Below are 25393 nucleotides of genomic sequence, written 5' to 3' on the forward strand. Positions count from 1 at the left end.
TGTGCTCCACCCACATCAGGAACTATTACATTCTGTCTCAGTATAAATACCCCAGGAATAACTGAAGAAGAACTAGAAGGTTCATTTTGAAGACTGGCATAGAGTGCACGTTATATCTGCTCACACACATCAAGGTAAGTGCAGTAACCCATAAGGCTGAATTAAATCCACTCTTAATGGATATTTTCACAATTTATATCAATGTAGTGTGCACTATTTTAGCAAATCTATTGAATGACAAATATAATTCCAGAACTATTGGCACACATTTATTAATGTTTTGGGGAAAATTTTTCCTTATTCTGATGCTTGATGTGAACTTTAACTATCCTCTTGATCGTTATCTACATGATTTTAGTCCAGTTGTATCATTTATATTTAACAGTATAATTAGCAATATTTGTTAAACCAATCATGAAAAGTGTTACCACAATACACAGTGTCTGAAAGTGCAAAAAATTAACTAATATGGCTATATTTATAATAAATGAATAAAAAAAAGGTGCTTGGGTTCTCACTATAGTGCTCAGCCCTCCAATAATCTATAAATACATTTACATTTTATCAAACATTGATAGGAGTTTATACATGTTTTATTTATTGATAAATTATGAAAATGCATTGTACCTTAGAATATCAATGTCTATTATTCAATATTTATTATTATTATTATTATTATTATTATTATTATTATTATTATTATTAGCTATAAGTCATCTTGAAAACACATTGCCAATAACATAGAAACTTAAATGAAACATTCTATGATGTTTAGATGCACTGAGACCAGTAATGGCTTCCAATTTTTCTTCAAATTTTGATCTCAACAGAAATAGCATACATCTTTATTATATTCATGGCTTTTGACATATGCCCTTATCCAGAGGGTGACCTCCTGATCAGTAGTCCAATGTCTTAACCCTATTAAATATATTTTAGCATGCACTTGCAACAATATATAAAGGTTTTCATATGTATTCATTTTTATAAACATTATATTTCCATCCCTTCCATCCATCCATCCATTATCTGTAGCCACTTATCCTGTTCTACAGGGTCACAGGCAAGCTGGAGCCTATCCCAGCTGACTACAGTGGTGCTTGAAAGTTTGTGAACCCTTTAGAATTTTCTATATTTCTGCATAAATATGACCTAAAACAACATCTGATTTTCACACAAGTCCTAAAAGTAGATAAAGAGAACCCAGTTAAACAAATGAGACAAAAATATTATACTCGGTCATTTATTTATTGAGGGAAATGATCCAATATTACATATCTGTGAGTGGCAAAAGTATGTGACCCTTTGCTTTCAGTATCTGGTGTGACCCCCTTGTGCAGCAATAACTGCAACTAAACATTTGCGGTAACTGTTGATCAGTCCTGCACACCGGCTTGGAGGAATTTTAGCCCATTCCTCCGTACAGAACAGCTTCAACTCTGGGATGTTGGTGGGTTTCCTCACATGAACTGCTCGCTTCAGGTCCTTCCACAACATTTCCATTGGATTAAGGTCAGGACTTTGACTTGGCCATTCCAAAACATTAACTTTATTCTTCTTTAACCATTCTTTGGTAGAATGACTTGTGTGCTTAGGGCCGTTGTCTTGCTACATGACCCACCTTCTCTTGAGATTCAGTTCATGGACAGATGTCCTGACATTTTCCTTTAGAATTCGCTGGTATAATTCAGAATTCATTGTTTCATCAATGATGGCAAGCCGTCCTGGCCCAGATGCCTTAATGGTACAGCACTTAGGAATATTCAGATTGTCGCTGTTCCTAGTGTTATGTTGGTGTATGCTGGAGCGTTTCCTGAACAGGCTAGTAAGATAATCAGGCGCGAGATTGTTCATACACTTGTACATCAGTACCGTGTCTCTTATGGCTAATAAATCTGACACAGGCAAAAGCTTAAGTTCCTTAAGAGTGGAACTCTTGTCATCCCATTGATTGAAAACACCTGACTCTAATTTCACCTTCAAATTAACTGCTAATCCTAGAGGTTCACATACTTTTGCCACTCACAGATATGTGATATTGGATTATTTTCCTCAATAAATAAATGACCAAGTATAATATTTTTGTCTCATTTGTTTAACTGGGTTCTCTTTATCTACTTTTAGGACTTGTGTGAAAATCTGATGTTTTAGGTCATATTTATGCAGAAATATAGAAAATTCTAAAGGGTTCATAAACTTTCAAGCACCACTGTATGGGCGAGAGGCAGGGTACACCCTGGACAGGTTGCCAGGTCATCACAGGGCTAACATTATATTCTCATCTCATCTCATTATCTGTAGCTGCTTTATCCTGTTCTACAGGGTCGCAGGCAAGCTGGAGCCTATCCCAGCTGACTATGGGCAAAAGGCGGGGTACACCCTGGACAAGTCGCCAGGTCATCACGGGGCTGACACATAGACACAGACAACCATTCACACTCACATTCACGCCTACGGTCAATTTATGGCCCTTTTCCACTACCCTTTTTCAGCTCACTTCAGCTCACTTCAGCCCGACACGGCTCGCATTTCAACTACCTCAGAGCAGCACGACTCAGCTCGCTTCAGCCCTACTCAGCACCCAAAACTCGCACGGTTTTGGAGTGGGGCTGAAGCGAGCCAAACCGAGCCGAGTGGGGCTAGGGGCGTGAGGAGACACTCCCCTGTGCACTGATTGGTGAGGAGGAGTGTCCTCACATGCCCACACACGCCCCACGAGCACGCTGGGATCTGTAAACACCGTAAACCTGGAAGAAGATTTATGAAGCCTTATGCACCTCGTCTCATCTATACGCTCTTGCCAGTATCTGTTGGCGTTGTCGGTGACAACAAGCCACAGCACCAAGACCAGCAACACTAACGACTCCATGTCCTCTATGTTTATTGTTTACTATCTGGGTCGTGAGACTACCGCTTAAAAGGTCACTGATGTCACTGTTTGCACCGCCTAACGACATCACGTGACGTCCACCCACTTTCGCTAACTCCACCCAATGTGTCCACCCACTTCCAGCCAGCACAGTTCAGCGCGGTTGTAGTCGAAATGCAACTCCAACAGCCCCACTCAGCACGGCACAGCTCAGCCCAACTCAGCCGCATTGGTAGTGGAAAAGCGGCATTAGAGTCACCAGTTAACCTAACCTGCATGTCTTTGGACTGTGGGGGAAACCGGAGCACCCGAAGGAAACCCACGCGGACACGGGGAGAACATGCAAACTCCGCACAGAAAGGCCCTCGCCGGCCACAGGGCTCGAACCCGGACCTTCTTGCTGTGAGGCAACAGCGCTAACCACTACACCACCGTGCCGCCAACATTATATTTATAATTAAACAATATTGGCTGGCTTTTTTTTGTGGTCTATCAGATATATTCCATTCAGCTAGCAGTATACTGAACGAGTTAAAGACGAGTAGCTGAATGGAATATACCTGATAGACCATGAAAAAAAGCCAGCCAATATTATAATACATACACATGTGATGCAACAATTATAGATTTTACAAAAAGTTAACAGGGGGGTTACTCTCAAAATTTTCAATTCACTGCAACAGTTTACTGTGGGCGCCGCCGGTGAACAAAAAAAATGCTTATGCACAGCAGAAAACTCTCACTGGATATTTGCAACAGTGCTGATGTGTGACATTATGTTGTCTTGGCAACCATGCAATATCATAAACCATATTCAACGCTCATTCTCCATCGGGTAGAGTGACATAATACATGTAGGATAAGCAATATGCTAACAATATTGCATGCTATTAAACCAAATGAATGAAACCCGCTAGAAGGGAATAGAACGTTTTTATTCCATTGAAAAAGTGTCCTGGATGGATAATATACAGTATTTCATAAATTATACACAGTCTATGTATCAGAAAGGGATTGATTGAAAGTGTTACTGAAATTCCTGAGAAGTAAAAACTCAAATTATGTCGCAGGAGAAATCTGCATTGAAACTGATTTCAGACTGTAACGATGTCTACATACTTGTTTTAAAGAACCAACAGCTACTGATTCCAGCAAGGTCAAATATAATGTATAGCTAGAAGAATCAGTTGGGGTAAGTATAGTTGAACTTTGACCTTAAATGTGTGCTTGGGCATAGAGGTGCTAAGTTTTGGCGTGTTGAAAAGATGGCAACTCTTTCATATAGTATACTAAAGATATGTTACAGCTATGCATTTAAGTAGTTTTATCTTCAAAATTTCCAATTCTCTGATTACAGGAACTGGATATATAACAAATCCAGCCATGTTGCAGACACTTCTGATTTGGGCCATGTTTGCCACAAACCTCCCTCCTCCAACCAGACAGGGTTGCTTCAAGGCAAGTGAAACTCAGTGTCGCAACGTGGACTTTGTTCCCGGATCTAATCTAGCAGGAGAAGGCTTTGACATCACCACCATGCAACGGAAAGGGGCCTTCATTATCGACATGAACTCCTGGCTCCGGGATGACAAATCCTGCACTCTGTGTAAAAACCCCTACATGGGAGCTCAAACACAGAAGCTTCCGGTTTCTGTTGTTGACTGGAGACCGAGTCCGAAGTGCAGAATGAAGGTGTCCAGCTCTGTCTACCAGTCCAGCGAAGCCTTGGTCAGTGCCAGCAGCTCCTCTATTGACAACGACTGGAAGGCAGACTTGCAAATATCGACTATAAGAAATGGAGCATCATTGATGCTGGCAGGTAGTAATTCCAAGCTGGCTGAATATTCAATGGCGAAAACCAAGACAGACAAGTACAGCTTCACCAGCCATGCTGCCTCCTGTGAATATTACAGGTAGGATGTGAAAACATGTGTTATGTCAATTCCATATGTTGAAATATGCACAATCTATATTTAATTATACAAATTCTGCACATTTATTGTTATATTTGTATTCTATTTTCTGTTCAAAATTGTAGGTACAGGGTTTCAAGCCATGCAGTCCTGCAGCCAGAGCTGAAGGATGAATTCAGTAGGCTCCCTGCAACATATGACAATCATACAAAGTACCACTATTACAAACTGATTGACAAGTTTGGTACTCATTACATCACAAAGGTGAATGAGAATACATTTCCACAGACTTTAAACAGCCATGCATATTGTCTTCTTCTCGCATGTAGGAAAGAAAGCCTTGTCCACTTCAGATTTAGAGTAGTCCATTTTTTTCGAGAATGAATTCAATTATGGTCTTGTTGACTGGAAATGCTGTGGCTGTGTACAGGTGACTCTAGGTGGAGAGGTTCGCTCTGTGACCAGCATCAAGCAGTGCCAGGCATCCCTGCAGGGTCTGAGCGTGGATGAAGTGAAGACATGTCTGGATGTGGAGGCATCTGCCAGTCTCGGAACTGTAAGCCAGAAGACTGAGTACCATCATTGCAAGCAGGTCAAGGACAAGACTATGAACAAAAAAAGCTTCTCCAGCAGCTTCAGTGAAAGGTATGTAGCTTTCTTAAGGTTTTCTAAGTAACTGTGGTTCAATGAACACCAGATTCTTGGCAGGGGCAGTGGAAAATCACCTGATAACTTTTTGTGCATGTCAAGTCCTTCAACAAAAGTTACAACACTGTAACAACACTGGAAGACCACAGAGAATTTGACCAATCTCAGCTACCCAACAGAAAGTTTCACCAATGGGAAGCCATGACCTAATGGTTAGAGAAGCAGCTTTGGGACCAAAAGGTTGCCGGTTCTATTCCCTGAACCAGCAGGAATGGCTGAAGTGCCCTTGAGCAAGGTACCTAACCCCTAACTGCTCCCCAGACTGCTCTGTGTACATTGTACATCACTCTTCTAAATGCCATTAATGTAATGTAACCAATCTTGCTACTGAAGAAAATTTGGCCAACTCCAGCCCTCACTCACCTCAGCTCCGCATGCTCCTGAAAGGAGCGTGGCACCTCTGCATATGGCTCTCCAAGCGGGTCTGTTCCTGGCAGCCTCCCAGGCGGTGGCGATGTTGAGGCCAGCAGCCTGCAGGTTGTCGCTCAGCTGGTCGGACCATGTGCGTCTGGGTCGGCCTCTGGGATGGGACCAGGTGGTGGGGGTCGGTTCCCTCAGTAGCACGGCTGGTTCCAGGGGTGGCTCCGCCCTGGCGATATGGCCAAAAAGGCAGAGACGGGCCGAGCGGATCTTGTTGGACAATGAGTGAAGGCTGGTTGGTGATCTCACGCAGGGTGGCATTGGAAATGTGGTCATACCACCTGATCCCCAAGATCCTTCGTTGGCAGTTGGTGTCGAAGGCATCCAGGCAATGTTCCTGGGCAGCTGTTAGAGTCCAGGTCTCGGCTCCATACACGAGGATGGACAGCACGAGGCTGTTATGCAGCCTGACATTAGTTTGGACCAAGAGTTTCCTGTTGGACCATATGTTGTCAAGGCTTGCCATCGCAGAGGGGGCACGACCAATGCGAAGCTGGATGTCAGAATCGCTCTTGCAGTCAGACATTATTGTGCCTCCGAGATAGCAAAACCTGTCAACAGCTTCCATGGGGTGGGAGTTAATCACCAGTCCTGCTTGGGGTGTCTCATAGTCACTGAGGCACTGAACCTTGGTTTTTTCCCAGCTGATCATCAGGCCGAGCGGTTGGGTTTCCGTATCCATGGCCTGCAGGGCAAGTTGGAGGGCTTCCATGACTTCAGCCAGGATTGCCACATTGTGTAATCCAGGTCTGTGATGGTAATGTCTCCAAAGCTAGCACTGCAGGCACACTGAGCCACAGTTCTCCCCATGACATAGCCGATAGCTGTATTAAAGACTGTCGGGGCCAAGACACAGCCCTGGTGGATGCCGCTGTTGATGTTGAAATTGTCTGACAGCAGCCCGTTTACTCTCACACAGGAGGAGGTAGAGGAGAGAGAGAAGGTTTAGCAGCTTGACCGGGATGCCAAGGATCTTGAGGATCTTCCAAAGGGCTGGTCTGTCCATGGAATCAAAGGCTTGTTTCAGGTCCATGTAGGCTGCATAGAGAGGTTTCCTGAACTCCCTTCTTTTTTCAGCCAGCAGTCGGAGGGTCAGGATTCTGTCCACTGTGGAGCGACCTGGTGTGAAGCCGCTCTGCTCCTTTCTCTGCTTGCGGATGAGAAGTGGGCGCAGTCTCACAAGGATGATGTTGGCAAACACCTTCCCTGGGACGCTCAGCAGGGTGATCCCTCTGTAGTTGCTGCAGAGGTCTTTGGGCCCCTTCTTCCAGAAGGGAAGGATGACATCTTGCAGCCAGTCTGCCCAGAATGGTCTCGTTACTCCAGTTGTACTCCAATTGGCGGTAAACAGCTGTTGGAGCTGACCTGCTACTGCGGGTCCACCATGCAGCAGCAACTCTGGGGCGATTCCGTTGGCCCCTGCGGCCCGGCCAGGTTTGCGTTTCCGTATGGCCTTGACCACTTCAGCTAGAGTGGGGGGACCAGTAGGGACAGAATTGTCCTCCCTGGCCGAGGCAGCTAGTTCTTCCAGCTGGGGAGAGGGGGGTGGCGCTGGACGGTTGAGCAAGCTCTGAAAATGCTCCTTCCACCATGCCATCTGTTTATCTGGAGTGTCTGGGATGGTTCCATCCATGGCTTTCACACAGGCAGTAGGTGGTGATGTCTTCCCGGAGAGGGTCCTTAGGGCCCTGTAGAGGGAGCCTTGGTCGCCTCTATGGGCAGCCGCCTCTGCTTCTTCTGCTAGGTTGTTGAGCCAGTTCAGCTTGTCCTTGCGGAGCAGCTTGCTGTGTTTGGCGTTAAGATGTCTGCACTCCCTGCGGTTTCCTGCCAGTCTGTCTGTTCTTCTTGCCTCCACAACACTGAGAGTTTCCTCTGACAGGAAGTCCTTCCTCTTCTTCATTCTCTTGTGCCCAAGCACCCTGGCTGCAGCAGTGATGATGCTTTGCTTGAGGTCATTCCAGAGCTTCTCTGGATTGTCCTCATCTGGGTCTGTAGGCAGGGCGGCGAAGCGGTTGTGAAGGTCCAGCTGGAAGTGGGCTGCGACTTCAGGAGACCGCAGTTTGGAGACATCGACCTTGCACTGTGCTTTGGTGGGGTGGTTCCTTTTCAGTCGAAGACAGACCGTCATGGCGAGCAGCCTGTGGTCAGAGTTTCCCAGCTTGGCACTGCAGTAGACATGGCAGTCTGTTGAGGTGTGCCAGTGTCAGCTGGTAAAGATGTGGTCCACTTCTTTCCTTGTGTGGCCATCGTTGCTGATCCAGGTCATGCTGTGTATGAGCTTGTGCTGGAAGAAGGAGCGCTCTGTTCATAGGCAAAAGTTGGAGCAGAACTCTAGGAGTCTCAGGCCGTTGTTGTTGCAGGTGCCAGTTCCATGGGGGCCTAGGGCACTCTCAAACCCGGCTTTATCGGGCCCGGTTGTAGCATTGATGTCACCAAGGATCCAAACGATGTCGTTTCTGGAGATGTCAGTCATAAGCGATGATAACTGGGTGAAAAACTCGTCCTTTTCCTCGTCTGCTGCCATGTTGGTTGGGGCATAGGCTACAATGACAGAAATTCTGCCATGGCTGTGGCATAGGCAGGCAAGAAGCAGTCTGTTGTTCACTGGTTTCCAGTGGACTAGTGCTTGGGAGGCAAGTGGAGCTAGGGCAAGTGCAACCCCTTGGCGATGTTGGCCGTCATCCCTGCCCGACCAAAGGAAGTTATAGTCATTTGCTACATGTGTGCTAGATCCAGGCCAGCATACTCCTGTAAGATCTGCTACTGCGACACTCAGGCGTGCCAGTTTGTTGGCAACCAGCTCTCCTGATCCTTCCCTTTTCATGGACAGTACGTTCCAGGTTGCAACTCTTATTGTTGTAGTTCCATTAGGCTTAACTTGTAGGTCCATCCAGTCCATGGTCGGGGTTCCATTGGGGTCAGCCCAGTTTGGGTTTCATTTGCGAGGTTTTGTAGCCGGTTTGTTTTATGTGGGGGGTTGCACACTCACCACACAACCTCAGCTGGATTTGTAAACTGCCCATTGGGGGCTGAGGCAGTGCGGGTGCTATTAGCCAGCAGCAGCTCCCCTGGGAACCGTCCCACCATGGTTGAACCTGCCAGGAGCAGGGGGAGCCTTTGCAGGGAAAACTGCTAGTTCACCGCCCCGCTCCCGATGGTATCGCAACCCAGGGTCATTGCAGCAGCCATTGCCCAGGGAAAACCGCTAGGAGGTTAGCACTCTGCCTTTAACCCCAGCCACTCGAGCAAAAAGTTCGACTTATCCTGCTCATGCAGAAAGTCTGACAAATCCTGCTTCCACAGAAAATTAGACCAATCTTGGCTGCTTCCACAGAAAGTTTCACCAATCCTTCTCCTGCAGAAGGTTTGACCAATTCTAATTTAACAGAAAGTCTGACTAATCCTGCTCTCATAGCAAGTTTGGCCAATCCCACTGCCACTGAAAATTTAACCAATCCTGCCCATTCCATCAGAAAGTTTGACCAAACCCACATCTGCAGCAAGCTTGACCAATCTCTCCTACTCCTGCAGAGTTTGACCAATATTGTTCATTTGCAAGTCAAGTCTGTTTCATGCTTTTAACAACAGACAGACATTGTCACAAAGCAGCTTTACAGAAAATTAAAGGCTTTAAACACAAGCTAATTTTATCCCTAATCAATCCCCAATGAACAAGCCTGTGGCAATGGTGGCAAGGAAAAACTCCCTCAGATGACATGAGGAAGAAACCTCAAGAAGAACCAGACTCAAAAGGGAACCCATTCTCATTTGGGTGATAACAGATAGCATGATTATAAATAACTCACTTCTATAACGGTGTCCTATAGAGTCACAAAGTATAACTGTGAAACCAGGAAATAATTACAGTTCCAACAAGAAATCCACTTCGCTGAAGCCACAAACCACCCACCGATGGAAACCTGAGCACAAAACTGTTCACGACACCTGTTAGAAACCAGGCACTTACAAATGTATGCACAGAGGAAAACAGAGTGCAGATAGTCAAAAAAAAAGTCAAGCCGACGGACTGGAATCAGTGTCGGTAAACGAGCGTGGGTTGGGCGATCAGCGAACAACGTAATATAGGGAAGACAAAGAGCAAAAACTTGGAAGAAATAGCAAAGGGTCAGAAATACAAGAGGCAGCCAGAAACGATACAAGGCTTGGTATGAACTGAGCTAACAGGACGATACTTCACAATGGTGTGTTTGTTTGAGGAGCTTAACTAGAGGAACAGGTGGTTAAGAAAATGAGAGCCAGCTGAGAATCAGTATGCTGGAGACAGAGGGCGCTGTGTGTTTTGGGAGCTGTAGTCCAGAGTGTTCATGTTTGTAGTTTGTTCTCTCTTAGCGGGTTTACTGACAACACCACAGTCACAAAATTAGCAAGTCAAGACATAAATGTATTACTGTAAGTGTCCAGAGCCATCTTTTAAGTGCGACTTGGAAACCTACCAAGTGTGACCACTGGTCAAACTTTCTGTGCAAAACTTGCACAGAAGGTTTGACCAATCCCACTCTTGCAGGAAGTTTTGCCAATCCTGCTCTAACAGTTAATGCTGTTTGAACCTGCTTGTTTTACAAACTTAGCTGGTTCTACTTGTCAAAATCAACATGTAAAGAAATTAGTGATTTAAGTCACAGTACCATTGATCAGGACAAAGCAGTTACTGAAGATGAAACAAGGAAAGAAGTAAATGCATTATTAAACAAAGCAGCGTATTTGAACTAATGAAACAATTTGTTTTTTTGCTTGTCCCACATAACCAATTGATCTGTTGTAATGTAATAAATGCCCACTTCCACAACTTTTTTGTTGGGACTTATTTGTCCTTATGTCTTCAACTTCTATCCAGAGGCTCTTTATTCAAATTAACTTGTTTGGGGGGGATTTCAAAATTTAGTAATCAATTGAACCATGAATTTATTTTGGAATTTATTCAATACTGCTGGCATCCATGTTTCTCTCATTCTTAAAGGGAAACAGATGTGATCGGTGGAAATACGGAGAATGTTGACCTCCTATTCTCATCAAGTAATAACCCAAAGGCATATAAAGAGTGGGTTTCATCTCTGCCTGCTCACCCTGATGTGCTTTCCTACTCACTTGAGCCACTTCATGAATTGCTGCCGGCGCAGAACCTGAGCCGAAAGCATTTGCGCAATGCCATTAAGGACTACATCCTCCAGAGAGGCCTGTGGAAAAACTGCACTAGCCCATGCAAGACCGGAGTGAAGACTGATCCCAAGGAGCCATGCATCTGCAGCTGCCACAATAATCCAGGTGTGGCCCTTAACTGCTGCCCCACTCAGAGAGGATTTGCTCAGATCACTGTAACTGCAATCAAAGCCAGAGATTTATGGGGAGATTACTTTAAACAGACAGATGGCTATGTCAGGCTCCTCTGCAATGGAAAGATCGTCAGCCAGACATCTGTGATCTGGAACAAGAACTCGCCAACATGGAACTGGAATTTCAATCTTGGAACTGAGGACCTGACTCAGTTCACTAGTGTGAAGCTGGAGGTGTGGGACAGGGACAGCGGCTGGGATGATGACCGTCTCGGGGCATGCACTGTTAAATTAAAATCTGGAGTGGAAAATAACTGCTGTCCCCTCAATCATGGGATGCTGTATTATGCAGTGCAGGTGAAGTGCATTCCCAGTTTGGCTGGTCCTTCATGCATGGAATATAAGTCCTCCCCCATGGAGGCACAGCTGGAGAAAGTGTACATCTCCCGAAACGCTCGCCCGATTCCCAGAGGCATGCTGCTGGAGATGGGCGTGCTCCTCGATGAACGCATTCCCCGCTTCAACCAGAGCAACATTCGCAAAGCTAAAGGTCTTGAATTGTAGACCAGTTGTGTTCTTTGTGCAGCGATCACATATTCACACCAACGATCATAAAGTTTAAAGTAGAATAGGTGCACATATTACTGGCACATTATTACTAATTACTTTCCTGCTCATTTTATTACTTTCTTGGTCATTTGTGCTGCCTTTTGCCTTTTTGAAAGCTTAATAAAAATCTCTTGAAATATGCCTTAAGTATTCTTGAAAAAAAACATATATGGAAAAAACAGACATTTGCATAATAGTAGCATGGCCAATAAACTTATGGGTTACATTTATAACTTTTAAAAAGCACCAAGAAAATCCACAAGACTTTCAGAAAATGAGAACTGATACATGTCGTTTTGATTTGAGGGAAGGTGTGTCCACCAGGGCAGAACAACATATTGACTATTGCTTTCTCTCTTTGGTTCTAAAGAAAGTTTAGATTAACATAAATCATACAGTATCTATTTTGTTTTACACACACACACACACACACACACACACACACACACACACACACACACACACACACACACAGATATTTGGCCAGTTGTGTACATCTTGGGTGAGACAATGTATTTAAACACCAAGTTTCCAGTGGATAATCTGATAGTGCTGATGAATTATGAAGCAAAACATAGTAGTATGTAAGGTTTGAGAATCTAGATTTCAAAAATCCTGTTAAAAGGGAGACTGAAGAGGGTGGTTTGGATCCACACATCAACTTCAAGAAGTGACTGTGCTATTTTCTCTTGTTGCCTAATATATCCCACTCACTGACAGGTGCCATTGTAATGAGATCATCAATGTTATTCACTTCTTCACCTGTCAGTGGTTTTAATGTTATGTCTGATCGGTGTATAGAGAGGCCTTTATCAGTGTACTGTATGAAAATCAGCACCCAAATGCCAAAATATCGTAAATAGCCCAAAAATGTTTTGAATTTGAATTCTTACTTTTGGAAGGTGTTTTTTCTTTTCTTTTCCGAGCACCAGCATCTTTCTTCAGTTGTTTCCAAACAGGAGAGAGTGTGTGCTGCTGCAGATGGCCACCTAGAGAAAAAGATGCTTCGAGCCACTCCTTTTCAGACAACTAATCCTTGGGCGTTTAGAGTGTTGAGATGTTTCAAAATATTGTTGTCATAGAAACAAAATCAACATGTTTTTTGATGAATACCTGGGATGAAATGCTCCCCAGCGCCCTGCTAGCACTTTCCCACCAGAAAAAGTCAAGTTTATTTGTATAGCGCTTTTAACAATAGACATTGTCTCAAAGCAGCTTTACAGAAAATTAATGATTTTAAACATGAGCTAATTTTATCCCTAATCTATCCCCAATGATGAAGCCTGTGGCAACGGTGGCAAGGAAAAACTCCCTCAGACAACATGAGGAAGAAACCTCGAGAGGAACCAGACTCAAAAGGGAACCCATCCTCATTTGGGTGATAACAGACAACATGATTATAAATAACTCGCTTCTATAACTGTGTCCTATATAGTCACAAAGTATAACTTTGAAAACAGGAAAATCATTATAGTTTTAATATGAAGTCTGTTTTGTTAAAGTTATAAACTGTTCATTGGTGGAAACTTGAGTGTAAAACTGTTCATGACAACTGCAGTCCTAAAGTTAACAAATCAACTGTAGTCTTCAGCCATAAAAGCATTACTGTAAGTGTACAGAGCATCTTCCAAGTGTGACTTTCAACTGTCCATATGGGGGCCTTCTGCCACAGGAGCGATGAGATGAAACTCCAGCCAGAAGTAGGGCATCAGGATGGATCAGGCAGGTCTGAGGAGCAGAAGAGGTTCAGCATCTCGATCTCAGGATCGACATGTAACTCAGAAGGACAGACAGAGAGGTGGGATAAGAGAGAAAGAGAGAGAGAGAGAGAGAGAGAGAGAGAGAGAGAGAGAGAGAAAACACAGGTTGGTAGGTATGCCTAATGTCACCTAATGAGTAAGAACAGTATATGTTTTGCACTGACTGCAAGCAGACACTCCAGCAAAACTAACCATGACAGCATAACTAAAATGCATAAAAAGACATGCCCTTAGGCCTGGGCCACACTGGCTGCATTGCGTGTGTGTGGCAGTCACAGAATGTCTTCATTGTTATTTCTGTGTCCATGTTAAAAGGTTAAAGCAACCACACAGCTTGCGTGAGACATGAGCCTTAGATGTGGCTTGAGCATCAGAGACATTTATAAAAAAACAAAAAAAAAACAAAAAAAAAAACTTTTTTTGTTTTACAACTGAGCACACATTTCTTACCCTTTGTCTGTCTAAACAAAATATAAATTAAAATGAAAATAAAATGAAATCAAATATGTATTAACAAATACATTGGTGTTGTGGACAAACACATGCATGCGAGTCGCAGCAGTCCAGTGAAATAGCCATCACACGCATGCAATGCAGCTGACATGGCCCAGGCCTTACTGTCTCAAGGGGGGAAATGAAGCTTATTTTACCTGCAATTCTACTTTGTTTTAGTTCATGCTGCATTGTTCATTGTTGTTTTTATTTAGTTTCCATTTTTATTTTTATTTCATTTACACAAACAAAATTACTTTCTCACTGCTAGCTTTAGTTTTAGTCTAAGTTTTCATTACCTATATTAACCCTGCAGAGGAGCTCTATGCCTGAGGAAAAAATAAATGAACTGAGGTAGGACAGCTAGTTATCCCTCAGCAAAAGCCTGCCTTGACCCATGTAACTACTAGTAAAATGGCTATTAAGACACTAACAAAGATAATCATGTAACACTGCTAGCTAATGTTGTGTTGTTGCAAACCAGTTATTCCCCTCAGTATAATTTTGAAAGACCTACAGTTGCTCTGTGCTTGCCTCCTGTTGCACTTCTTGCTGGGGCAGTTCTTATTCTGTGTGTTCTGACATGAACATGTGTGGTTGAATGCCACTGTGTAACAGGAACTATACACTGTAAAACTTTTCACTGTGAATTTACAGTAATTAACTGGCAGCAACTTCACCAGCAAAGTACTTATCCTGTACAGGGTCATGGGCAAGCTGCACATTGTATGCACAGTGAAAATCTCATACTTACCAACCACAATGAAACACGGGGTATCGGCCAGTGGGACGGTCAACTGGACAACAGCTTAAAAACACAGCAACAAAATGAGTTATTTGACCTTGCAGATGCATGCAGATTGACAATGAATGAACTAGAATTTTTTTTTTTGAATTTTCATATGCCTTACAAATGCAAATTTTGTTTCACGAATTATGACTACAGAGTTCACAATGAAACCTTTTGGAAAATCAAATGAAAACCAAGCATTGAAGTGAAAGATAATTTGTCAAACATGAAAAAGCTAAATGAATTGTAATCTCTTACTTTTTCTTTTTTGTAGGGAAAATAATTATGTGGCCAACAAACCTGACATGGTGATAACCATAATCTACTTTATGATAAAATTAACATTAGCTAACTGTTTGCAACAGTGGCACAAAGAACAAAAATGGTGAATTAGAGCATGGTTCTAGAAAGGTCATCGAAAAAATGTCTTGTCTGGCTCTTCTTGCCAATTGTGAAACAAGCAAACAAACAAACAAACAAAACTTAGACTTACTACCTCACATTATAATTATCTTCTAGCAAAACAAAGTGTTGTTTTAATGTTAATGTAAACTGAAACAAAATGCTGACGTGCACTTATTTTACCTAACATTAATTAGCTAACTAGTTCACATTAACTAGCATTTACTTATTGAAGTAACTTTAATGCTAGCTAATTCTTTTTGCTAATCTGGAAAACACAAAACACTAGACTTACTACCTCAGCACATTAGTCAGTGTGATAAAACTATCTTCTAGCAAAAGCAACAGAGTTGTTTTAATGTTGTAAACTGGCTGTAAACTGAGACAAATGTGCTAATTTTAGTGAGAACACTGCTAATATGAAGCTTTTCAACAGCTGTGTTATAACAGTGTTCTAAATTAAATGCAGAGGATGAATTTCACTGTGCTTTTTCTTTTTAAATTTAAATGGAGAAACTCAATTATTTTTTACTTCAATGACAAGGATAATGGCAAAACAAACAAACAAACAAACGAAAAGTCATGCAGAGCACGATAGTTGTGAAAATCACAAAGAAATGGAAGTTATGGCCGATCAGGTGTTTTTACAAGATTTGACCTTAGTGACCTTGACCTTTGATTTTGACCCACCAAAAACTAATGATGTCTTTGTGTGACTCCAGTGAGTTGTCCTGTGCATTTTGGTGAAGATTGGTCAAGAAATGATGATGCTAGAGCACCAACAAACAAATGGATAAACAGACGATCAGCATACTTGCAAAAATCTCCAATTTTCACAAGTAACAAACAAACAAAATGGTGACGTACTCAGAAGAGGTTGAGTTGTCCATACAGTTCTGAACATCTGTGACAGAAAGCTGAGCAGGTTGTAGTGCGGCTGCAGCTTTGTAGTGACAGAGACCGGCTGGCAGATATACTCCAAGATTGAAATAAACAAAAATAAAATACAAGCTACAAAACCATCTTTTACAAGAAAACAAGAAGATATTGTTACGTCGGTTAACTTTTAAATTTTTGAGCCTGCACTTCACCTTTCCAAGATGCTTAGTTGTTTACAGTAAAGTTTACAGTAAATTACTGTACGTAATGGCACTCTTAAAGTACTGTAATCACCTTTTTTTCTCCCAGATTGCATTGCACATTACAGTACGATACTGTACGATATTAATATAGCAGAATACTGTTGAAATTTCACTGTAAATTTACATCAAAGTCTTTCAGTGTAAAAAAAAAAACCTCATCCATTGAATAATTTCCATAACTTGCTTAATCCATTTGGTCCATTGCAATAATTCACTTACAGTACAAAGCAAAGCTATTGCTTATTAGCAGGAACCAGTGAGCCATCTTGCTTCTCTGAACATGCCATTATCTAGTGAGCATCCCCCCCCACCCCCCAATTCTCCTTCCCTCCCAAACGTCCACCATAACTGTGGGAGTGTTTCAAATTTTGCATCAGGAGGGATCTTTAGTATTCAAATCTCATGACAGAGCCAGCTGAGTAATTGATGTAAGGTGTGAGTAGACATGATTACAACAGATGTTAATTTAATGAATGATTACATTTTTCATTTTGGTTGATGTGTCCCATCAAAGTACTAAGGTCTTTAAAAAGTGATGCGATGATACTCTTCGTCCCTGACCTATTGAACAAGCATGAGCATGAGTTTCTGATAGAGACAATAAAGCAGTTCTATAAGTCACTCTGGAAAAGGGCTTCTGCTGAATGCTATGGGGAAATTAGAACTGCAACGTGTGGTTTTGATTTTGACAAGTTGTGGGAAGCTACATCAACCAGGGCAGATTGACAGACTGATTTTTAACTTTCCCACACATTATTTCCCTTTTTATGAAACCCATCATTAAGTTACTGATATATTCATACACGTATACATTGTCTCGCCCCTTATCTTGCATATGTGTATAAATATGACATGAAGATCTGAAGATCTGGACAGTTTTAGAAGGTCCACTTAGAAGACACACGTAGCGTGTACAGGTCATATCTGCTTATTCACACATTAAGGTAAGTCCCACGACCTTTATCCACTTTTAATGGATATTTTTGTAATTTTAATATTTTAGATTTCTGTATTTCAGGAAATGTATTCAATGGTAAATATTTTTATATAACTCTTGACATGCATTACAAATTTTGTTTTGGGAAACAAACCAATCTACATGTAAGTTACAGATATCAATCCTTAAATTAAGAAAGGTAGAACATAATAAGGCCAATACTCATATATATACACACACACACACACTCGCCCATAGTCAGCTGGGATAGACTGGGATAAGCGTCTAAAGATAATGGATGGATGGATGAAATATATATTTTAAAAAAAAAATTTTCCAGTGTGGGAAATAAGGCCGGACCAGCAGACAGTGACTGGGAATTTTCACATTTTTCTGTATTTCAGAAGCACTGGACCAGATGGGCAATAAAAAATAATTCAAATGTGTCCATCTGTATTTCAACAGCATCAAACCAGATGGCCCATGAAAAATTGTAAAGATGTGGGTCTAATCTACTTCTAATTTTCTTCCAAATGTTACACTGGGTGAATACATTATGTCGTAACATGAGCCCTGGCTCAAGCCAGCCTTTAAAGGTCATAGGCAACGGTCAGTGGTGAAACGTAGAATATCAACTTTATTGTCTAGAAGAACAACCCAAAAAGTGAATTCAATCTTCCTGGTGTCTAATTTGCACCCTAAAATTGAATAAAATGGTTAAAATATACTGTTTTGAACGCACGTCTGCACTCAAGCTGAACGGCAAGGCAAGTAAATGGAAGTGGACTCAACTTTTTATTTTTTATTAGATCAAATCAAGTATACAAAGAGTATACAATACAATAGCATTGGTGCAACTATGCCGGGGATGTACATTACAAAATAAATAAACAAAACAAAAAAAACCCAGATAATAAAAACACATTGTATAGCACAAAAAGTGTTCGTGTTTTGACAGCCTTCTTATTATTGCTGCTAGAAATTGTGGTTACATACTGTTTAATGTCTATACGAAGTTCTGTAAAATTAGTTTTTTTATTCTGAAATTTAGACTTATGAATGTTGTATTTTGTCAATATTATGAACAAATTAACCAAATAAAAATGAGAGACAAGATTTCTGCTGTCATAAAAGCCAAACAAGACATTCTCCCATTTCAGATTAAAGTCTGAGTGAATGGAGTCGATAATAAGACGAGTAAGCGTACGCCAAAAAAGTTTTGAATAAGGGCAAAGCCAAAATAAATGAATAAGGGTTTCTCTTTCTACCCCACAAGAAGAACCATTGACAATGATGTCTTTTTTTTAATTTCTGCAAATAAAAATTGGTAGGATAAAATCTATGTAGCATTTTGAAAGCTATTTCTTTCACCTTATTGGTCAAAAATAATTTTTGTGGTAATAGCCAAACTTTTTCCCAACAGATCTCCCCCACCAAACTAGACCAGTGTGACAAAGAGCAAGGAGTAGTAATGAGATCTTGTTGGAAAAGAATACGAATAGTTTTGTTTACATTCCTGTGTGGTGAAAGACAACTCTTTCCAATACTTGTGTCACACACACTCTGCCCAGTGTAGGAGATTTCGACTCACCCCCACTCCTCCAAAGAGCGTAATCATACCTGACAGTATTGCATCAAATACAACTGAGAATTCCTTTGGAGGAATGGGGATTCCGTACCTGTGTACAAATTCTGAGTATGAATATAGTTGGCCATGCTGGTTAAACAACTGTTTAATCAAAAATAATATTATTATCAAACCATGGTTTAAAGAAAATAGATCTATTTTTGTAAAGAACATATCCATTATTCCATATGTAGAATTTATGGGGGCTGAAGTTATGCTTGTAAATTAAAGACCAAGCCATCAACATTTGCTTGTGGAAAGAAGCCAATTTAAGAGGTATCTTGTCAATACTATAGCTGCATTGTAAAAGAAAGTTAAGACCATCTAGGGAAGAAAAAACATAATGAGGAATGAAGTTCCATAATGAAGTTGGACATCTGAAAAAAACACCTGATCCAGTTGATTTTAAATGTATAGTTCAGCGTCGTGAAGTCTAAAACGTTCAAGCCCCCTTTGCCATATTCGTTCATTAAGACTGACTTTTTCACATAATGGGTACGATTCTTTCACACAAAGTTAAATAAAATTTTATCTATAGCATCACAAATTTGTTTGTCAACACTGAACGAGAGTGCAGCATCTGTTAATCTAGAAATCCCTTCTGCCTTTGACAGTAAGATGCTGCCTCTCAAAGAAAGGTCTCTAAGTAACCATTGATTCAATTTTTTTCTAGTCTTTTCAATAATAGGGTTAACAGAAGACCTTTGAGAGTCATTTTTATCTTTAGTAATACCTAGGTACATAACAGAATCTTTTACAGGAATGTTTGAAATAGAGTCAGCATTACATTCTTTTATAGCCAACAGCTCACCTTTCTTTAAGTTCAGACGGAGACCTGAAGCCTTATAATAATAATTTTATGATATCAATGGCTAGAGGAACTTGTGAGCTGTCTTTTAAGAACAACGGTGTATCGTCAGCCAACTGACTAATAGTGAATGTTCGGTCAGCAATAGTGATGCCCTGCAAGTTGCTTAACTTGAGATGAGTACACAAAAGTTGGGCTGCCAGCAAGAACAAACAGGGCGATATAGGACATCCTTGTCTAATGCCTCGCTGTACATTAAATCTCGCAGAAGATCCAAATTTAAGATTAATAGAACTATTAGCATTATTGTACAGGGTTCTGATGACATTACAAAAGTAATCCCCAAATCCAAATTTCTTCAGTGAATGAAAAAGAAAATAATTTTCCACCGTGTCAAAAGCCTTAAAAATATCGAAGAAAATCTGAAATTAAGTGAGAGAAATCAAGTAAATCTAAGACCAATCTTATATTTTCAGCAATGTATAAGGCATGAGGGGGTGGCACGGTGGTGTAGTGGTTAGCGCTGTCGCCTCACAGCAAGAAGGTCCGGATTCGAGCCCCGGGGCCGGCGAGGGCCTTTCTGTGCGGAGTTTGCATGTTCTCCCCGTGTCCGCGTGGGTTTCCTCCGGGTGCTCCGGTTTCCCCCACAGTCCAAAGACATGCAGGTTAGGTTAACTGGTGACTCTAAATTGACCGTAGGTGTGAATGTGAGTGTGAATGGTTGTCTGTGTCTATGTGTCAGCCCTGTGATGACCTGGCGACTTGTCCAGGGTGTACCCCGCCTTTCACCCGTAGTCAGCTGGGATAGGATCTAGCTTGCCTGCGACCCTGTAGAACAGGATAAAGCGGCTACAGATAATGAGATGAGATATAAGGCATGAACCCAGATTGCTCTTCATCAGTAATGGGGGGCAGAACTCCTTTAATCCTCTTGGTGAAAATAAGAGCCAGTATTTTATAGTTATTGTTCAACAAGCAGATAGGACACCAATTATCAATAAAAAGCAGGTCTTTACAAGGTTTTTGGTATAAGAGTTATTAACCCCTGAGTCATGCTTCATGGTAGAGTGTTGCCTGAAATACTTTCATTAAATACTTGTAATAAGAAAGGAGCCAACTGCATGGAAAAAGTTTTATAAAATTCCGACGTTAAACTGTCATTTCCAGGTGATTTATTGTCTTTAAGAAGGCTTATGCAACTACTGACCTAAGAGATAAGGGAGAATCACAAATATCCCTATCTGACTCATTCAGCTGGGGGATATTCTTAAGTAAATTAAAAAAAATTAAAGTATCTGTTTCAGAGTAATCTGTAGTATATAAGTTCTGGTAAAACATGGAACAAAATTTAGAGATGTGTTTTGGGTCATCAGTTACTGCACCATCAATGTTCAGTTGATTGATGGTGTTAAGCTTAGCACTGTATTTTTCTAGCTTAAAAAAATAAGCAGAATTTTGTTCTCCTTCCTCAAGCCACCATCTTCACGACCGAATGAAAGCACCTTCTGCCCTCCTTTTGTATACTTCATCCAAGTTCTTTTGCAATTTGAACATTTCTATCTTGTCATCCTCTGTTAGGGCATCTGGAGATAATTGAGAGAGCAAAGAAATATTATTTATGATATTTTTCTCCTCTAGCATTCTAAGTTTGGCCAGGTCACTCCCAAATTTCCTTAAATATCTGGATGACTCATATTTAAATAACTCCCAATTAAGACAAAAAGAATTTTCTATAGAAGCCTTACTAAAAAAAATGCGAAATTAAACCAGAGATGTTAAATTTCACTTGTTCATAGCCTAAAAGGGAGCTGTTGAGCTTCTGGCTTTTTTACAATCACTGTCTAAAGAAAGTAATTTAATAGATATAGAAATCGCTTTATGACCACTTAAAGGGCATGGCAAGATGTTTACTAGAATATTCTCTTCATTTACGCTGCTAGAGACCAGCCAAAAGTCTATGCAGGATAGTTTAGAACTATCTTTGTTGTTCCAGGTGAACACAGCTGCATCAGGAAACTTGGTTCTCCATACATCCACTAAATTGAAAGTGTCCATAAACCGTTTAAGATAGGAATTTCTAGCGTGACAACCAGGTGGATATCTATCAATGGTAGGGTTCAGGATTTCATTAAAATCCTCTCCCATTACTATGTGGGCATTTGGGAATTTAGTTAACCAGAGTTTAAGTTTACTTTCTAATTCTATAAATAACTGCATATTTTCTGCATTAGCATTGTACCCATACACATTCAAAATTATGAAAATAACCTTGTTACAATTAATAACTTGACAAATAAAATGCCCTTTAGGATCTGCATCTGTGTGTAGAATATCACCAAATTTATGCTTTAAGGTCAAAACCCCTGCAGACCTTTCACTACAGTTAGCAAACCACATACCGGTATCATTACCCCACTGGCTTCTCCAGAAACTAACATCATTTACAATGGAGTGAGATTCCTGACAAAATCACAAACCTGTATTCTGCTGTTTAGCAAACAAAAATAAGGCTTTACGCTTAGTTACATTTCTTAATCCCCGGGGGTTAAAGAAAACTATACACAATGAAATGCTTTAAGAGATAAAACTTCTTGGAATATGAGATAAGTATCAAAAACTGTTATTTTGAGCAAACTGAACAAAGGATCTCACTAAAAAAAAAACCTTAACCTAGGCTACTAACAGTTTTCAACGCAAAAGCTTCCTCTCAGCTGTAAAACGAAACCTACCAGTAAATGCAGCCACGGGTGAGGAGGCGTTCGTGTGAAGCGCACTGGCACTGCTATGCAGACTGCACATCATCCACGATCAGTCAGTTCCTTTCCCTCGATGAAGGCTCTTGCACCAACATAATAGGCCACCTTTCTTTCTCCTCTCGCTTTCTTAATCAGTGGCCAGAACTTAAGTCTGGCTTCCTTGACGGGTTGTGGAAGATCTTCGGATTTGGCGATGGTGTTGTTCTTGTCATTAGTGTTGCTCTGCACTGGCCTCCCAAGACGATGTACAATATCGATGGCTTCTTCAGGGTTTATCCTTGAGTCTGGAAGGATGGCCCGGCACAATTCCAAAACTTTATTCCTCACGTTCTCGTCCTTACTTTCTGCCAAGCCATAGATTTTCAGGTTCCATCTTCTGGAGTATGCCTCCAAGTCAGGCACATGAGTGAGAAGTTTAGCAACCTTAATTTCTTTGTCTTTAAGATGAGTGTTTACGTTCGCTACTACCTTCTGTGTATATTTGATTTTGTTTCATGCAAAGTCCAGTGTCTTTTTTTAGCCCCTCTATTTTCAGCGAGTTCTCATCTATCTTCTTCGAGTTGATGTTGACTAGCATCTCAAGAGAATCAGCTCTCTTATTGATAAGTTTAGAGAGAGTGGCGATGACAACGTTGTCTTGTGCCGAGTCGCTCTCCATTCCGTACAAACCCTTTTTAGCTGCAGGTGATTTGCATGGGGTTATAGGTAGAGAGTAAGATTTGTCTTCTGTCACTACAGCTACTGTTGATATAGCTTTAGCATATTCATGACATGAGGCTATCAGGGCATTACCTGGTGGCTGCGAGTTGGTAGAATTGTTTTTATGCATTCTTTTCAAGTCTCGTTTTTGTATTAGGTTGCAGCAGGTCATCACACTAGGGTAACTATGGTTCGTTTTGAGGTTGTTAGGGTGGTTTTCTACTGTATGTATTTTCTACAAGTTCATATACTTTGTGCAGAAGCTTGACAGAAACACACCTTACACGGCAGCCATCTCGGCCCCCTCCAGGAAGTGGACTCAACTCAAGCGGTTTGTTTGTCTTAAATGACGTCACGCGCCAATTGGTCATGAAAATAGCCAAACAGAAATTCGCCACGATCCACGCTAACTTATTTTAATTATCACTTATTAACAAAACTTCTTGGGACCAGAAGAAAATTACAGAGGGTTTTTTAAAATATAAAGTTTCAAATGTACATAAAATTAAAACCGTTGCCTATGAGCTTCAAAAATTCGTAACTCGGCCACCTAAAGTCCTAGCCCCACCAAAATTTACAGGCACATTCCTGTCCCCGAGTGGAACACTAAATAAAACAATAATAATACACTCAGTATTCACTTTTGTTTTTATTGGATGAAGCAGTTGAACCAGTGTTTTAGGGTTGACAGTATTTGATTGATCCAGTCAGTTGATTAAGAGTTCGGTTTACATGAAACTTTGCAGTACAGTATTAGATAAAGTGCCAAACTGCCAATCAGTGGTTATATTATTATTATTATTATTATTATTAATTATTATGATTATTACGTGCATGTTTTTTCATTCATAATAAGAATGACCGTCACCGTCAAGTGCTTTGTAGGATGTAGATTTATATTTTAATAGAGTTTTTATTTTCTTCTACTTTCTAAGTTCTAGTGCAGCAGATTTTAGTCTGAATGCCAAATGATATGATCATGTCAAGTTTTGAGTCATTTTAAAAGTCATTTTGTTACAAAATTACTTGGAATCTCATCCTGAAAACTTTAACTCTATGATGTAAGAATAGTTCCATTGTTAATTACTAAATTTCTTATAAACTTATTATAAACATCATATAGTCATTGTTGACATAATGTTTCATGAGTGTTATTATAGTACCTATATATGAGGACCAGTAAGTTGTAACCAACTGGAACATCCATGGGCCCCCCCAGACTTGTTTCTAGACATGGAACTGACCTGTGTGTGCTACTGATTTCTTGGGTAGAACTTTAATCAGGTTTTTCTTGAATCTTCTGATATTTTCTGGTAAATTATATTCAATTTGTAGTGTAATTAGAAACTAATGTTTCATGTAATTTGGCCTTTGAAGATCACAGAATGTGCCTGGAAAGAGCTGAGAAGCCATCTCCAGGCATCTAAAGCCCTTCAGCTTAGGGCCCCAGACCCCCGAGCGCATTGTTCTGGGCCTGCATTGTTCCGTGGCTGTTGGGCATGGAATTCTTGTCTGAGGAGAGGGTGTAAGATGTCTTTTGCAGAAACCCAGCTTTGTTCTTCTGATCCATAACCTTCCCAAACTACCAGGTATTTGACTTCTCCTCTTCTGTGTCTGGAGTCGGGGATCTTATTTACCCAGTAGATGTGTTCTCCCTCTAGAAGGTGTTTATGGTGTTCTTGGACTCGAGTGTTTTTAGCCAGAGGGCCCAGGATAGCTGGTTTAAGGTTGGAGACGTCAAATGTGGGAGATAATCGGCTATGAATGGGGAGTTCTAAGCGGTAGGAAACTTTGTTAATGTGCTGCAATATCTTGAATGACCCAATGTAGCGTAGCTGAAGCTTTCTGCAGGTGTTGGGCTCTCTAAGATTTCTAGTAGCCACCCATACTCTGTTGCCTGGGGAGAAGTCTGGATTTTCTCCTCTGTGTTTGTCTGCATATTCTTTATACAATGGTGTTTGAAAATTTGCGAACCCTACTAATAGAAACAGTACTAATAGAAGTAATGGTAGTTGGAGGATGAGTAATACAGTAGCAGTCATAAAAATACAGCAGTAATAGTCATAGCAGTAATGGTATTAATAGTAATAATTATAGCAGTAATGGTAGTCATAGTACTTAGCATTGATTGTTTCAAGATGTTGATGAACCGCCTCCCATATCATTTGGC

The 25393-nt window shown here is 41.0% G+C and overlaps 1 protein-coding gene and 1 long non-coding RNA gene across 5 annotated transcripts; one reads left to right on the forward strand and one right to left on the reverse strand.

The window, feature by feature from the left end:
- The first annotated feature begins 90 nt into the window (after window positions 1–90).
- Window positions 91–11947, forward strand: LOC132868944 (perforin-1-like). Of its 4 annotated transcripts, none has more exons than XM_060902269.1 (6): window positions 94–134; window positions 3940–4061; window positions 4227–4782; window positions 4908–5046; window positions 5213–5427; window positions 10889–11947. In XM_060902269.1, the coding sequence occupies exons 3-6, from the start codon at window positions 4253–4255 to the stop codon at window positions 11763–11765; spliced, it is 1761 nt and encodes a 586-aa protein (XP_060758252.1). In that variant the 5' UTR covers window positions 94–134; window positions 3940–4061; window positions 4227–4252; the 3' UTR covers window positions 11766–11947. The 4 variants fall into 4 exon arrangements, with proteins under 4 accessions (XP_060758254.1, XP_060758252.1, XP_060758253.1 ...); XM_060902270.1 differs by having other exon boundaries at window positions 99–134; window positions 4000–4061; XM_060902271.1 differs by lacking the exon at window positions 3940–4061 and having other exon boundaries at window positions 91–134.
- Window positions 11948–14816: 2869 nt separating this feature from the next.
- LOC132868947 (uncharacterized) lies at window positions 14817–16226 on the reverse strand. Its single transcript, XR_009650899.1, has 3 exons — window positions 16122–16226; window positions 15945–16024; window positions 14817–14870 (listed from the first exon to the last, which is right to left on the reverse strand). It is a non-coding gene; the product is annotated as an uncharacterized LOC132868947 (long non-coding RNA).
- Window positions 16227–25393: the final 9167 nt, after the last annotated feature.

The sequence above is a fragment of the Neoarius graeffei genome, chromosome 20 (assembly GCF_027579695.1).
Source record: "Neoarius graeffei isolate fNeoGra1 chromosome 20, fNeoGra1.pri, whole genome shotgun sequence".
Taxonomy (NCBI): Eukaryota; Metazoa; Chordata; class Actinopteri; order Siluriformes; family Ariidae; genus Neoarius; species Neoarius graeffei.